This window comes from Nymphalis io, chromosome 8 (genome assembly GCF_905147045.1).
Source record: "Nymphalis io chromosome 8, ilAglIoxx1.1, whole genome shotgun sequence".
NCBI classification, from domain to species: domain Eukaryota; kingdom Metazoa; phylum Arthropoda; class Insecta; order Lepidoptera; family Nymphalidae; genus Nymphalis; species Nymphalis io.
In genome coordinates this window covers 5,001-20,616 of record NC_065895.1, presented here as the reverse complement: position 1 = coordinate 20,616, position 15,616 = coordinate 5,001, and the positions used below count along the sequence as shown (strand labels likewise).

The 15,616-nt window shown below is 36.0% G+C and overlaps 2 protein-coding genes across 2 annotated transcripts; one reads left to right on the top strand and one right to left on the bottom strand.

Annotated features, from left to right (window-relative positions):
* Positions 1–3,318: 3,318 nt before the first annotated feature.
* LOC126770374 (ubiquitin-conjugating enzyme E2 S) lies at positions 3,319–5,962 on the bottom strand. The gene is made up of 2 exons (XM_050489771.1): positions 5,524–5,962; positions 3,319–3,923 (listed from the first exon to the last, which is right to left on the bottom strand). The coding sequence occupies exons 1-2, from the start codon at positions 5,669–5,671 to the stop codon at positions 3,457–3,459; spliced, it is 615 nt and encodes a 204-aa protein (XP_050345728.1). The 5' UTR covers positions 5,672–5,962; the 3' UTR covers positions 3,319–3,456.
* Positions 5,963–8,084: 2,122 nt separating this feature from the next.
* Positions 8,085–10,930, top strand: LOC126770141 (uncharacterized). Its single transcript, XM_050489328.1, has 2 exons — positions 8,085–8,463; positions 8,773–10,930. The coding sequence occupies exons 1-2, from the start codon at positions 8,189–8,191 to the stop codon at positions 9,581–9,583; spliced, it is 1,086 nt and encodes a 361-aa protein (XP_050345285.1). The 5' UTR covers positions 8,085–8,188; the 3' UTR covers positions 9,584–10,930.
* Positions 10,931–15,616: the final 4,686 nt, after the last annotated feature.

The window sequence follows — 15,616 nt, the reverse complement described above, 5'->3', positions numbered from 1 at the left end:
AAGCAGTCATAAAAAACTAAAAGCAACAATTCAAAATAAAAATAAGTTGCTTAAGTATTATCGCCGTGTTACAAGATTGATCGTGAAACTAGCACTGGGTCGAGATGTGCCTAGATTCTACAGAGGAGAACCGGCAAGAAACTCTTCAGTCACCGTAAACTGCCGGATTTTGGAATATTTCGAGCTACAATTTGTAAGCGCCGTAAGAGCAACCGGAAAGACCTTATAGGCGGGCCAACCGTCGGGGCGTCAAGGTAGTATGCGCGCAATCTCGTGAAGGTCCCCAAAGAGACGGAAAGTGTACCGCTAGTTTTTTAATGGGTGCTCCAATGCACTGGACGTTCTAGTTGCGGGCAATATACATACCCCACCACTTCATGTGGGAGAAACACGTAAATAAGTTTTTCTAGCGAGAAAAAAAAGGGCCGACTCATAGGTGTATTATCAGTTACACTAAGATTGTTATGGTTCACATTCCTTCCAACAATTTGTAATTTTATTTTTATCTGTAATCAGGAATATGGATATGCTAGGAATATGTTTAACTTCCACTTCCACTTCAGCGAGCTAATTCTAAGCGCGATGTCGGTGACTTTAGTTCTCTGGCGAATGTCCTCATTTCGGATTCTATCTGCCAGAGAAACCCCAAGCATCGCGCGTTCCATTGCTCGCTGAGCGACCCTAAATTTTGGGCTGGTCATGTCTCCAGGCGCATTGATGGCCGATGGAGCCGACACGTGTTGGAGTGGAGACCACGCTTAGGCAAACGTAGTGTAGGACGCCCTGTGCAAGATGGGCCGACGATTTAAAAAAGGTGGCAGGTTCGGGATGGATGCGGACTGCCCAAGATCGGGATGGTTGGCGTTTTATGGGGGAGGCTTTCGTCCAGCAGTGGACGGCAAAAGGCTGAAAAAAAAAATGTTTAACTTATTAATAAAAGTAGTAATAGTCTGTATACTACGATTATTAAAAGTCTGTATCTATGATATTCTACCGCAAAACAGCAGTACTTGTCATTGCTGTGTTCCGGTTTAAAGGGTGAGTGAGCCAGTGTAATTACAGGCACAAGGGACATAAAATCTTAGTTCCCAAGGTTATTGGCGCATTGGCTATGTAAGCTATGGTTGACATTTCTTACAATGCCAATGTCTAAGGGCGGTTGCTGATCACTTACCATCAGGTGGTCCATATGCTCGTCCGCCTTCCTATTCTATAAAAAAAAAAATTTAGGAATTGATGTGAGTAGGACTGGTATTAGTATAAAATAATAATACAATCTATCCTTAGAAACTCAGAGGTTTTTCGTAAAAGATCATCAGTTCTTCAGTTTTTACATTTATCATAAAATACAGAATCAGTTTTACTGCCTCACTTATAAGCGACAAGCGTTGTTTAGCGGCTGTTTAGTCAAACACAGATTGAGCCTTTTCTGTCTTTATTGGTTTGACATTCAAAGACACGGCTTTGTTTAACTTAACAACCGCTAAGCGGCTAAGTAACGATTGTCGCTTATAAGGCACTAAAAGTAATAATAATAAATAAACGAGCTCACTTTCGCATTTACGATATTTATTAGGATTGGTTGAATGAAAGGTTTTATTATATAAAAAATTAGAGAATCAATCTTATAAACAGATTAATAGATATAGGTATGTATGTACTTAATAATTATGCTTAATAGAACGAAACGAAAATAAAAAAAATATTTTATGATGTATTTGATATTAAATAGTAATCGATATATCATAAAAATTGCAAATAAGCAAACTTAAAATTTCAATTAGTGACTAATTTAACGGCTACATGGAACAAAATTTTGCTGTAATTTTTTTACATTTCTCTTTCCATAATTAATATTTATCCAAAAACTCAGAAGATGCACGTAGATAAACAAAGTATTCATATTTACAGTTTAGTAAATAAGTGAAGTTAGAAATTATTTATTAAACTATTAAAATGGTAACTCATAATTATATGTATAGCCGACTGCTATCATGTGTATGATTGATGAAATTGTTGTTTACGGTTAATATTTAAAAGCACAGTATTATATTTTTACCATTGGCAGATTGAAGAATATTAAAGAGAATCATATAACAGTACACTTATTGCCAACTTGTATCAAAATATTTTAAAGATAAAAAATATCCCGGCATTTGGTACGATGTTGTTTAATGGCAAATTGCGAAAACTGATAAAAAAAATGAGAATGATATTTTGTGGCGTTGTCATTTTGAAGGTGCCTTCTAAATTTTTTTTGTATAAAATAAATGTGTCATTAGGAACTACATGCTTAAGACATAGTTAGGATTGAAGAATTGAAAAACGCAAGAAATGAAAGGTAAGAATTGAAATTTAATCTTTTTCTGAAACGAAATACAAAGTAAAACTACATACACTACACTTTAGCCCTGTAATGAAATTCACGAACACTAACTTCAAGCTTTTTTATTATCTATCATATTCGTGTAGGTATTGTTATTAACGGGACAATCTTTATTACACTTTTTACGAACATGTCGAGGTTTGGATTTGGGATATTATTAGTAAATTGTAATATCGGTCTTGGTTATTTTTATTTATATATATATATCTGTTTTACTTATGGTGCACTGAACTATACCAGGGTGGTTTGAAGTACAAATTATGTAGGTATCTAATACAACAAGTATTATTTTGTAACCCATTATTTACTAGCATTTTATATTATAATAATTATTTTTATATTTAAATAATATATTTAGCTAAAATACTATACACGCAATGTTTGTGTGCTGTTTTTTTTTATTCGATGTTGCAGATTTGTTATAGTGAGGATCAGTTGTATAAACACAACCCGAATAAAAAGGTTTACACATATTTCTATAACTATAACTATTGACCGATGCCTACTGTACTGTTACTTTTGCCTTATTTTCTATAAAATATTAGGCATTATTGAACTAAACATATATATTGATCGTTACATATTATAATAAAGAGGGGGGACCCGTTATCTGTATCTGTACATATTATAGTAATAGCTACTGAAGGCTTAATATTACTTGAGACTTGTTTATTATTAATCAGAATAATTCGTGGTTCAAGGCTCCATCCTCCATCAGTCCCATGTGCATCCTTTCTATTCTAGTCTATTTTTATATTATTTACCACTTCACTCGACGCTAATTCTATTGATTATTTTTTATAAATAAGTCTAAAAAACTACATTATATCCTACTCCACCACATTATCTTATTTTATCGTCGAGTAATAAGCATCCTAACACATACTTGGGCACTTTATGATAAGTAATATGTAAAGAAAAGAAACAAGAAAGAAGCATGTACTAAATTTTATCATTATTATTATTTATTAGAAAATAAATACAACTAAAGGACACATTTTTACACTCCTATATCTTAAAAATCATGACAATACACGTGCGGGAGAAACATAGGCGACGCGCTCAGCGCCTCATAAGCGCTTGAGGATGCGACGTTTGTCGCGTGCGGGCGGCGCGGCCGGACGGCGCTCACGCTTGGCGCGCGGCCCTTCGCCGCCTGCCGCCGCCGCCGCCGCCGCCTCCGTGCCCGCGCCCGCCTCCGCCTCCACCTCGCGCCCACGGGCGTGTATATCGGTGTATAGTTTGGCTCGAGCGAAGTAGTCATCGTAGCGGTCGCGCAGTAGCGCCGCAGCTTCTGCGTTGAGCGCCGAATCCGCGTTGGGTGCGATCAGCAGACACTTGACAGCGAGCAGCGCGTGCTCGAGCCCGAGCTCCGGTCGCCAGTCGCGCTTGAGCGTGTTGACGCAGACCTCGCCCGCCACCGACACGTTGGGGTGGAATATCTTGGTAAGGAAGTAAGCGCGCGGCGGCGCCGTCGGGAACTCGCGGCCCAGAGCGAGACGAACGCGAAACACTCCACCGGCGTACGGCGTATCCGCTGTCGATCATTTTTTAATTCATTACATTAGGATTATTCATCATAAAATAAATTTATAACATACGATTTAGTGTATATATATATATATATATATATATATATATATATATATATATATATATATATATTGTAAAAATAATATAACTTATAGAGTTTGGCTCAATTAAGTTTATGCTTTATGAAGAAACAGTCAATTTTATACACATCAAATATGTAAATTAAAAACCTTTTAAAAAACATAAATCTGTTTAATAGTACTTTTACATGAAATAGCTATTACTACAGTGGTGACTTAATTATTGAAATGAGTAATATGTTTTGGTAAAATCTAATCACAATAAATAGAAATTGCAAAGTAAATAAATATTTTTGAAACTTTAAAAAAAGATGTCCTTGTAGAAGATTACAAGAATTGTTTTTATTAACTATGTGAAATCTTAGTGTACCATTTATACAAAAGAGTAGATTTTTTATAATTTGAAGTAAAAAATGTTTTTTATTTTTACTTATTTAATCAACAAAAAAACCAATAGTCATATAGTAAGAAGGTGTGACCGAGTGAGGTTTAGGTCAGATGTGACTTTTTGCATTATTAAAGTGATTTATCGAAGGTCACATACCCCCAAATGATTTTGCAAAAGATATCATATCATTCAACGAGAAAGTAAAAACTTCTCAAATAACAACAGCATAGCAACAGTAAACTATAAGGATCAAGAATGCTTATTGCTTGCATATACAAATATTAAGCTGTGATAAATAAATTATGACCACCAAGCTATATCAGGTAAATGTGTAGTGTACATAAATTACCTTGTATGTGGAAACTATTTGTGACAATCTGTACGATTGAGGTGTGTTATTTTATTTAAAAATAAGAATAGTCACAAATATTACAAAACAATGAATTGCGCTGGTTAGATATTAGCTACTGGGTATATAAATTAAAATAAAATAACAATTGTAAAATGATCAAATAAAGTATAGTTATATGAACAGTCGACAGCATTTCCTGAGTATCCCCCAATAATCTGTGGTATAAACATTGACTGTTCACATAATTTTTTTTGTTTTTATATTAATAAAAGGTATGTTTTTTCAAAAAGTACTGATTAAATGAGACACTGAGAGATTATAGAAATATAGATTTCTATTCTTAGATTTGGAATTGTCTTTTAATTTACAAGAGATCTTCAAAGTATAATCTATTCAAAAAACAAAGCAATTGATGATGCTAAGCATTATAGAAAAATACCAAAAAAGAGTTCTCATTTACTATATAACTAATTTACTTGGTGACAGGGCTTTGTGCAAACCCGTGTTAGGTACCACACACTCATCACTTGTTTTACTACTGAACAGCACTACTTAGTATTGCTGTGTTGTGGTTTGAAAAATAAGTGAGCCAGTGTAATTACAGGTGCAGGCGTCATGACTACTTAATTCCCAAGGGTGTTATTCTTTGCATTCTTAAGTTTTTAATAACATTTGGTCAAATAATAAGTTTCATGCAATGATCAACTAATGCGAAGCTAATAATAAGAGAAATAGAGAAGTACATGAAATAGTGTATTGTAGAACAATAAAACTAGAACCTTACCAGGGCCTTCAATCAGTGCTACGACATCGGTAATATTGTCATCTCGAAGGACAAGCTTTATGCCTGAAGGTGGATTGGCCGCGAGCCGTCGAAGTTCGCGCGTCACACCACGCAGAACTTGCGGACATACGTTTTCGACGTTAGACATCCTCCCTTTAGAGCTTCTAATAAGTCTCCACGGTGAGCGATGCCCACTGTTGACGATTTACACCATCACATTCAAAACAAACCAAATTGGGAATATCACTTCGTTTACTTGATATTTTAACTCTATTCAAGAACAAATGCTTTTCAAAATATGAGAGACGCCGGCGATTAAAATATATTATAAATTCATAAGATACGATTGAAATGGATAAGTCAGTTAAAATAATAAATTTGTTTTGCTATGTTTTAAGGCAAGCATTAGTTCGTTAAAAAAGAAAATAATTATTTGATTATTTTATATCTGTGGGCTTGGCAGTTGACTATAGAGTACAATTAATAACGAAAGCTACACAGATTATAAAACATGACGAAAAGTGTTTGCCAACCAAGAGTCGTTATTATAAATGTGTTATTATACATCGTGTTGACCGAATATATGTATATTTTTTTTCTCAGCCTTTTGTCATCCTCTGCTGGATAAAGGTCTCCCTCATAGTACGTCAACCATATGGGTAGTCCGCATCCATCCCGTACCTGCCACCTTTTTTAATCTTAATATATTAATTTTGAACCAATTTTAAAATTTACTTTATTTAAGACTATATTTAAGAATTCTAAAATATTATCTTGAGTGCAAAGATTAATAGGATGCCGTAGAGGGCAGGACAGCTTAAAAGACTAATGTCTTTTAACCTGTTCTGTTGTCTGTTAAGCTTAATGTTAATTATTTAAATATTAATTTATTTTATGAGTCCTAATCAAAATCAGAAAATAAAAATTCAATTTCTAGTAAAACCGTATAGGTTGTAGACAGAGAAACTAATAGACGCCATGACGATTTCCTTCTTACTTACACAAGAAAGAGAACGAAAATCACGTTACAAATGGTTTAGACAGAGATAGAATTATCAAACCTTATGTCCCTTATCTCGTAAATGGTTTTTGGGTGTAGTTGGAAAACAAAAAAATATTTTAATTAAAAAAATGCATCGGTTATATAATAAATATTAAAAAGTAAAATTTAATAACCTCATTTTGTTTTATTAAATCCTTAAAATTATTTTTGAACAATTACATATTACAGATTAACAAACTATCCCTGCCTCAACCGCGGCTTCACGACACCTTGGTCTATTAGTTTCTCTGTCTACAGTATAGGTACAATACTTCCGTAGACAGAAAAACAATATTTCACACAATTTATGCCGGGTGACATTTATAGAATGTTGCCATGAAAAAAGTTTCATTTAAATCTCAGGCTCAGTGTTCCAAACTATATAAATAACTTGTTCTAGAAGATGTGTTTGGAGTTTTGTTAGCTTCTACCTATTCTACATTGGGCCAGCATGATTGACTATGGTCTTACTCTTTTTAAGCTGACGATGAGCAGTGGGACAGTTCATAGTGTAACAGGAATGATATTATAATAATTAAAATATTGATACCATCGTGCCAGTGAAATTACGTTATACCTTTAATCTTAAAATTTTAGCATGTTATTATTATTTAAATACTTACATACTTATTCTAAATAAATGAATATATATACTATACATTAGGAAGATATATTTTTTAATCCCAATTACCAATTTTAGTCTATTTCCAAATCGTTACCTATTTGCTATTATTACAAAAAATTCTTAAAAGGGTCACGTTCTATCTTGACAATGACAAATTACGACTCCACCTTATTGGGCCCTAATATTTCGCCTGAAATATAGACTTTTGCCTAGCTCAGGGACAGTAGATAGACTTGGGCTTAATATAATTATTTATAGTATAATGAAAGTAATCAATACCTACCCAAAAACTAATAATCTTAATATTTTGAAACCTTTTTTTAATTTTCAACTTAAAAATTAATAAACTTGCATACAAATTGTTATTCACAATTTTATCCCTGTGAATTAAAAATGAGCCTGTTCTTTCTTAGTGATCAAGCTTACTCCGTATCAAATTAATTATTTAGCCGTAAAATCGTAACGTACAATGTTACTTTTGCATTAATTTGTGACATTTATTTACCTAGCCCTTTCGTGCCACCTTAAAACTAAAACTTAGTAATATTATAGTATAATGTTATTATTATTTATATTTAAAATATTTGTCTTTTGGTGTGCCGCATAGTCATAATTTTAAAGAATTTGATTTGGAAAAGGACAGACAGAATATGATGCTTATTTTTTATAAAAAAGTTAATTGTACAAATTATTGAAGTCAAGCGTATTAAGTATTAACGCATAGAGCGCGCAAATCGCTACTTATCAACTGTGATATATAAATGTGTGAGGTGCCTACAATAATTATAATTGAATAAATATTTAATGACTTAATATTTAATACGTGATGTGGTAGTATTGCCCAAAATGTCTAAATCCATAATGTCAACAATGACATTTGTCATGAATCGACAGTCAAAAATCAAAATCACAATTTAAATTAATTGGTTCATATACTTCGAGTAACTTAGTGTCTTAATTTATTCAAGAAGTGGCGATTTTGTGTTGTAATATCAGTCATGTTTCGTAGATGTAGTTCAGATGATTCAGAACTGTCAGATTCCGTTATTAATTCTAAATCAGCGATTCGCGTGAGCGTATGCCTGCAACGATATTTTAAGGATGTTCGTTCTCGATGTTACATACTTGTTATAAGGAATCGACGGGTGCGTTGGTTAGAAAAGCGTTTAAAAAAAATGTTTTCGCTACCTGATAATTTTTGTCTTTGTGCCAATGGACACTTGTTGCCCTCAACCGAACCACTTGCGTTACTACGTCCCGAAGACTCTATAGAGTAAGTTTTGCAAAATTTGAAATTTGAAAATACCTATGATATAATTATAAATTATATAATAGTTTCAATTGATATTGTAAGCTGTTAAACAAAATGATCAAATTCTTAATTTTTATGCAAAATAATTAAATATCCAGATATTTAATTTGAATGTTCAGTTAGTATGTAAAAAATAATGTTTTTTGATACATTCAAAAAGGATAGATTTTAAAATAAATGATTTCATGCTAAAAATGTATGGTATGGAGATTATAATTATATAATGTCAATTTAAAGCTTATGATTAACCTACTTTAAATTTGTTTTTAGAGTAATTCCTCTTCTTGAAGTAAGCATGGAAATGGTATATAAACAAAATACTTTAACTTTGAATGTAAATAATCAATTGGAAAAGCAAGTTCAAAATGAGGAAAAAATTAGCAATTCACTCCACCCTGTGGTACACCACAACTGTGGTATTGATCACTTTGCATCCATCTCTAACCACATTCAGACAATATCAGAAGAAGTTAATGACAATAGAACATTGAAAACATCAAATGCAGGTGCAGATACTTCTAAATTCGACAGTAATGATGATATAGATGGTACCAGAGCATTGAACAATGCACAAGATTTGGTTAATACTGCTTCGCCGATAAATAACATTACCAGTTTCACTGGAGAAAATAAAAGAAATTATGATACAAAAGACACAATGATTAATTTTTACCAACTTAAGCGGCGTGCCCTGGCTTTGTTAGATGCACATCAGAGTGTCCGCGACGTTGTCGAGGCAACAGAAGAAGAACCGCCGCTGAGACGCGTTCGTCGACGCGTTCGGCGCCGCGCGCGTCGCAACCCACAGCCAGAGCAGGAGACCGTACCGGGCTCGGTACCTGTACGAGAAATGGAGCTAGAGCCAGAGCCAGAGCGGCAACTGGAAGCAGATCTAGAGTCGCAATCATCCACCACCGTCGATTCGCTTTCCGGATATGAGCAACCCGCAGAAATGGAGCCGGGCGTGACGCCAATGGCTGAGACCCGCTCAGCCTCCCCCCGCGCGGAGCCGGTGGCGCGCAACGACGCGGCGCGTTCGCGGCCGCCCCGTGTCGTGCGTCCTCTCGGTGTTGACAATTAATCTAAATCACTTTGACCTTTGTGGTAGCCACAGTAGTTTTTAAGACTTAATTAATTCTCATATGATGAGACTGCTTGAATGTAACAAAATTGTTGATTTTATAATGTAGATTACTACCTAAATCTATACATGTAATAAAAATGTAACTTATTTATTATATATTGCTGTCTGTACAATGAAGATATATGTGTTATTATCAGGGGTTTTCATTAACGCTATAGAGCCCAAAACAATGATTGTTAGAATTTTGTCTGTTTGTCATTGTGTTTGGGCATGCTAATCTTAGAAACGGCTTAACTGATTTGGGTGCAGTTTTCACTAATGTGTTGTGGCAAGCTTTACTTAAAATTTAGTGTTTGTTTTATTTCAATCGGTTTATAAAAAAAGGTTATGTCAATTTAAAGAATCACGTCGAACATTTATTCCATAAAAATGCTGTATAATAACTGTTCAGTTGAATTGTCGGAATCTTTAGCTACCTGTAAATGATAGTCTGTAAAATTAAAGTTTATATAGGAACAAAACGAAGTTAAAAAATGGTCAATTTCAGAGATTCAGATCTTTCCAATGTAAGTTGAGCTCAGATATAAATGATCAATCATATTAAATACGGTTCAGCTTATGCTGGACGACGTTTAAACGCACCTACGCGTATATGTTACGGGCGCCGATTAATAATAATAATAGTAATAATATAATAATAATCTTTATTCACATACAAAGTTACAAAGCATAATGAAGTCCCTGATTTCTGAGCTAGGCTCAAAGACCTGTCTTACAGAAATCAGTGTTCTCTCACATATTTTTAAGTGTAAAATCGTTCTATGTAAATAAAAATAAGTGACTAATAATTATTTCATACTGTATATTAGAGTGGAGTGTGTAGGTATGTGTGTGTTTTCATGTGTGTATGTGTGTGTTTGTGTGTGTATGTGTGTATATGTGTAATTTGTTTCACAAAGTATTATAGCAACAACAGTTCAGTTTGTTCATAATCTAGTCCTAGTAGCCAGTTTTTAATAATTACTTTAGCTTCACGATTACATAAGGGATGTATATTTTTTATTTTATTTATTTTGTTATACAAATAAACTGCTTTAAAATCATGTCGTTTGGCTGAAGCTGTTCGACATATAACAGTTGGACATACGTTTTTAGTGACACGTTGCTTACTGTATTCGTCGGCATGATAGGGGGTGATTCTATGTTGTTGGATAACTAATTGATAGACGTATAGTTGCCTAACCGTTAGGAGTTGACATTTTTCATACAACTTAGTTGTAGAAAATCTGTGTGGGCTAGATGTCATGACTTTTAAGATAGATCTATGCTCTCTTTCCAAGTCTAATATAAAGGTTTTACAAGCACCACCCCAAGCTAGTGCATAATATATTGTGCGCAGAAGATCTAAATCAGCAACGTGCTTCGACTTCTTAAAAAACCCTAATAAGTTTTCTGGTGCGCGCAGTTGTGATGTCTATATGAGGGCGCCAGCTAAGTTTTTCGTCCAAAATAACTCCTAGATATTTGACGGTCGTTGATTTAGCTATCTCAAAGCATGAACAGGAAGCAAGAGAATCACTGGGGTAGTTACATGTGTGAACCTTAAGACTAATGTTCTCTGGTTTTGTTTTGGCCACAGAAAACTGAATAAATGAGGTTTTGGAGAGGTTCAATGTCAACAGGTTTACACTAAGCCATTGATTGACTTTGTGGAGTCCTAATTGAGCATAATAATATTGTCCCAAGTCTCTCCGTGGAATACAAGCGCAGTATCATCCGCGTAGGTAAAAATTTTACCATTTCTTAGAGTTAGACAGTATATCAACAAACCTTGATGCTACTTCATTAGCATCGCAAGATGGTGTGATAAAAGAGAAGTCCACTGCCTCTAAGTACTTAATGCAGGCATCAAAATTAATTATTTTGTAAGTGATTGGTTTTTTAGGCTTACAGGGGGCGAGGTCAATGCTGAGCAGTACTGAGGTATGGTCCGTTATCGTAGAATCAACTACAAATACTGATGCTCGAAATACTGTTTTAGCAAAATATGGTCTAGACTGAGGTCTGTGCAACCTAGTAGGATATGTGTGCCCAGGCAATAGTCCCAGTTCAGCGGTTACATTTAGGTAAGCTGCACAGTTCCTATCAATAGAACAAGCTTTAATATCAATGTTTATATCTCCAATTATCAAGTTATGTCTCGGGCTATTGCTTCAGGTTCCGTTATAGAATTTTATGTCTTTTTTCACGTATATGACTATACCATCGTTTTGATTAAGGCAATTACTCGAGTAATAATAATCATAGTTATCAATAGTAGGAATAGGTTTGTGACTATTTAACCAGCATTCCGTTAATATTATAATGTCACTCTCAAACTTGAAGCGCGACAACTGAAGTGTTAAATGATCGAAATTTTTATATATGCTAAGAATATTTTGACAAAATATCTTAAGATAACCGGCAGAACCTATATTTAATAAGTTGCAAGTTTGTGTATCACATAAATACGCAGATGCTACATTAATGTTATCTATATCCGTTGAGATAATATCATTTGAATTAATCATTGCTAATGACAGGTATTAATTTGGTACAAAATAGAATGTTTAAGAATTTGTAAGAACTAGGAATGCTAATTGTAATAAATCTGTATTGAGATTGCTATTTGTGGAACATATTATTGTGTATATGTGTGTAAAAGTTAGTCCAGGTACATGTGAGTGAAATGTCTGTACTTTGTGGAACAGTATATATAAAATAAAAACAGAGGGGTTTTTACAGTGACATAATTTGATGAGTAAATTAAGCTTAACACTAAAAAGGCATATCAAACGTAAGAGATAATTAATTGCAAAGGGCAAACAAAGAGTATTAAGAGTATACAAATTACCACCAGTCATCTTTCTTTAGGTAGTCTGTGAAGGTCTTCTTCATTTTTAATATGGATTTGCTTGTGACCGTCCATTCTTCAAAGGAACACCTTCCCGAAAGCAGTCCAACAGTACTTGTATTCATTTTCTTCCGCAAAGTTGCGTGCCAGATAGTATATACGATAAGTATTCGGGGTCAACTTTTCAGAAAGGAAGACTGGTTTGGCAGGTCCATCTAATTTCAGGTGGGTCGTGTTGAGTTTATTTTCCTTATACCTATTATTATTATTATTATTTATATTCGCCGGGAGGGCAAATGACTCTACTCCACCTGATGGTAAGTGGTAGTAGAGTCCAAACGCGACGACGGCCAGTACAGACGGGAAAAACGTTCTGCACTAGCCGCCTTCGCCTTGCCGGCCCGCAAGATGCCTCTTCACGCCTCGTTTGAAGGAACCCGGGTTGTAAGAGGAGGGGAACACGTGAGCTGGTAAGGAATTCCATTTTTTGGAAGTGCGACAAAGAAAGGAGTTGCCAAATTTCTTTGTTCGCGATGGAATTGATGTCACAGTTAGGCGGTGACATCGAGAACCAGCTCGCGTGGACTTAAGAAGGAAGGGGGAAGCAGGAATTAGAGAGAATAATTCCTCAGAGCACTCGCCGTGATACAGTCGATAGAAAGCGCTCAGTGCTGCTATCTCACGACGCAATTGTAAAGGTTCAAGGGTGTTTGTGACCTTTACGTCGCCAATAATGCGTACGGCACGTCGCTGCAACCGGTCCAAGGCCTCAAGTAGGTACTTAGCGGAGCCATCCCAAAGGTGCGAGCAATATTCCACGCAAGACCGTACCTGTGTTTTGTACAGCAGGCACAGTTGTTGTGGCGTGAAAAAGCGCCGCACCTTGTTCAGAACTCCGAGTTTCCGTGAAGCTGTTTTTATAACAGCCTCGATGTAATCCCTTGGACTAAGGTCAATCCCCAGCATGGCGATTTTGCTTTGCATCACCAGCGGAGTACCACAGAGGGAGGGAAGAGGGGAAAATGTTGACTTTTTCGCCGTGAGAGCGCATACCTGTGTTTTCTTGGCATTAAACTCAACAAGATTATCAGAGCCCCATTTGGCGATGAGCTCTAACGTCCTATCGAGTTCAATGACAAGATTCTCTCGCCTCTCCTCAGTTTCCGCCCGCCCAGCCACTGCGCGTCCGTGGTATCCACCATGCACTGTACTATCATCTGCATAGCAATGTATGTTCCCAAGGGAGAGCATATCATTGATATGCAAAAGAAAGAGTGTGGGAGATAGCACAGATCCCTGGGGGACCCCAGCATTCACTACATAGAATTATGAAGCGCAACCATCTACTAAAACACGAAGGCTACGCTTGTGTAGGAAGCTGGCAATCCAGGTGCATAGCTGAGCAGGCAGACCATATGCCGGTAGCTTGGAGAGAAGACTTCTGTGCCAGACCCTGTCGAAAGCCTTGGAGATATCGAGGCTGACAGCCAACGATTCTCCATGCTTGTCGATAGCTTCACCCCAGAGGTGCGTTACGTACGCTAGAAGATCACCTGTGGACCGTTTTGGTCGAAACCCGTACTGACGATCATTAATCAGACAGTGATCTTCTAGGTAATGGATCAGTTGGTTGTTTAAAATCCGTTCCATCACCTTACAAAGTACTGAGGTGATAGCTATTGGCCGATAATTTGCCGGGTCAGACCGATCCCCTTTTTTGGGAACCGCTTGCACATTAGCTCTTCTCCAAGCCTCCGGCACACTTCCCGAAGAGAGAGAAAGTTGGAACAGGCGCGTTAACACAGGAGACAGCTCCGCTGCGCACTTCTTCAGCACTATGGCTGGTATTCCATCGGGACCGCTAGCTTTCCGTACATCAAGTGATTGCAGCTCCGCACGCACATCACGTATTAAACTGTCGAGCGCTTTTAATATATTTTCTTTAACATAAGCACTGTTAAAGTCGACTAGTATCGTTGGCGCATCCTTTTTCCCGTGCGGAATACATCCCTGATATTATGCCGTTTAATTGGTGTTTTAAGTACCTTAGATATTTCCTTCACAATCTCGCAGATGTCTTCCTTGGTTTCTTCTAATTTTTTTGGCACATTTTTAATTTCAAGCTTCGTTGAGTACAGCTGACGTTCCAAAGTATCAACTTTTTCTTCAAGATGTTGAATATGACAGCGGTCCGCTTTACGTTCCGACTTTAAGTTATCCAGTTTAAGAATCATGTCGTCGTACTGCTTGGAAATGAATGAGATGTTTTTGTTTAATTCAATATTTTGAGTAAGAATTTCCGATATCGATGCTTGGGGCTACAAACTTAGCCTCGGTTTGTGCGGCGGACGCTGACAACAGTAAGCTTATCTCCTCAAAACAGGCATCTTCGCGTTTTCGTTTGAAGCGAGAAGTAATGTTTTCACTATCAATGGCTGTTAAGTTCGGAGTAGAACCAGATTGTGTCATCGACCGGGTACTTAAGTTCATATTACTATCTTCAGTCGGGGTACTCGATGTTTTAGGTGGTGTACGATTAAGCGGCATTTCAATTTAAGTGTACAATATATTTAAAACAGTGCTATTAACAACGCAAACTATAATTAACGAAGTCCAGATTACTCAATCGACGGCCGTCTGTCAATGTAATAAATGATCAATCATATTAAATACGGTTCAGCTTATGCTGGACGACGTTTAAACGCACCTACGCGTATATGTTACGCGCGCCGATTGCCGCGGTGTTGCCTAAAGCATTGAGTTATTTGCAGCGAGCGCACATAATTATCGGAGACGCACGTCGCACCTTGGTAACAGGGACCTGGTAATAATATCCCTCGAAAATAAAACTAAAAATGTTGTATACTACTCTTAGTTGTTTGTTTAAGTTATACGCGAGTGAAACCGCGGGCACAGCTAGTATTATGTATAATTAAAAATACAAAACAATGTTAATGTAAAGTACATTAAGATTAAAGTATATCAAGAAGAAGTTGTTAAAACAAATACCTTAGAATATAATTTGTAACTTAATGAGCTGTATACAGACTACATTTTTACATCGCCGAAATAAATAATTGAAACAAATAAACTATTAATTACACATTCTCAAATTTTATTTCGTTCATAGCTTCATA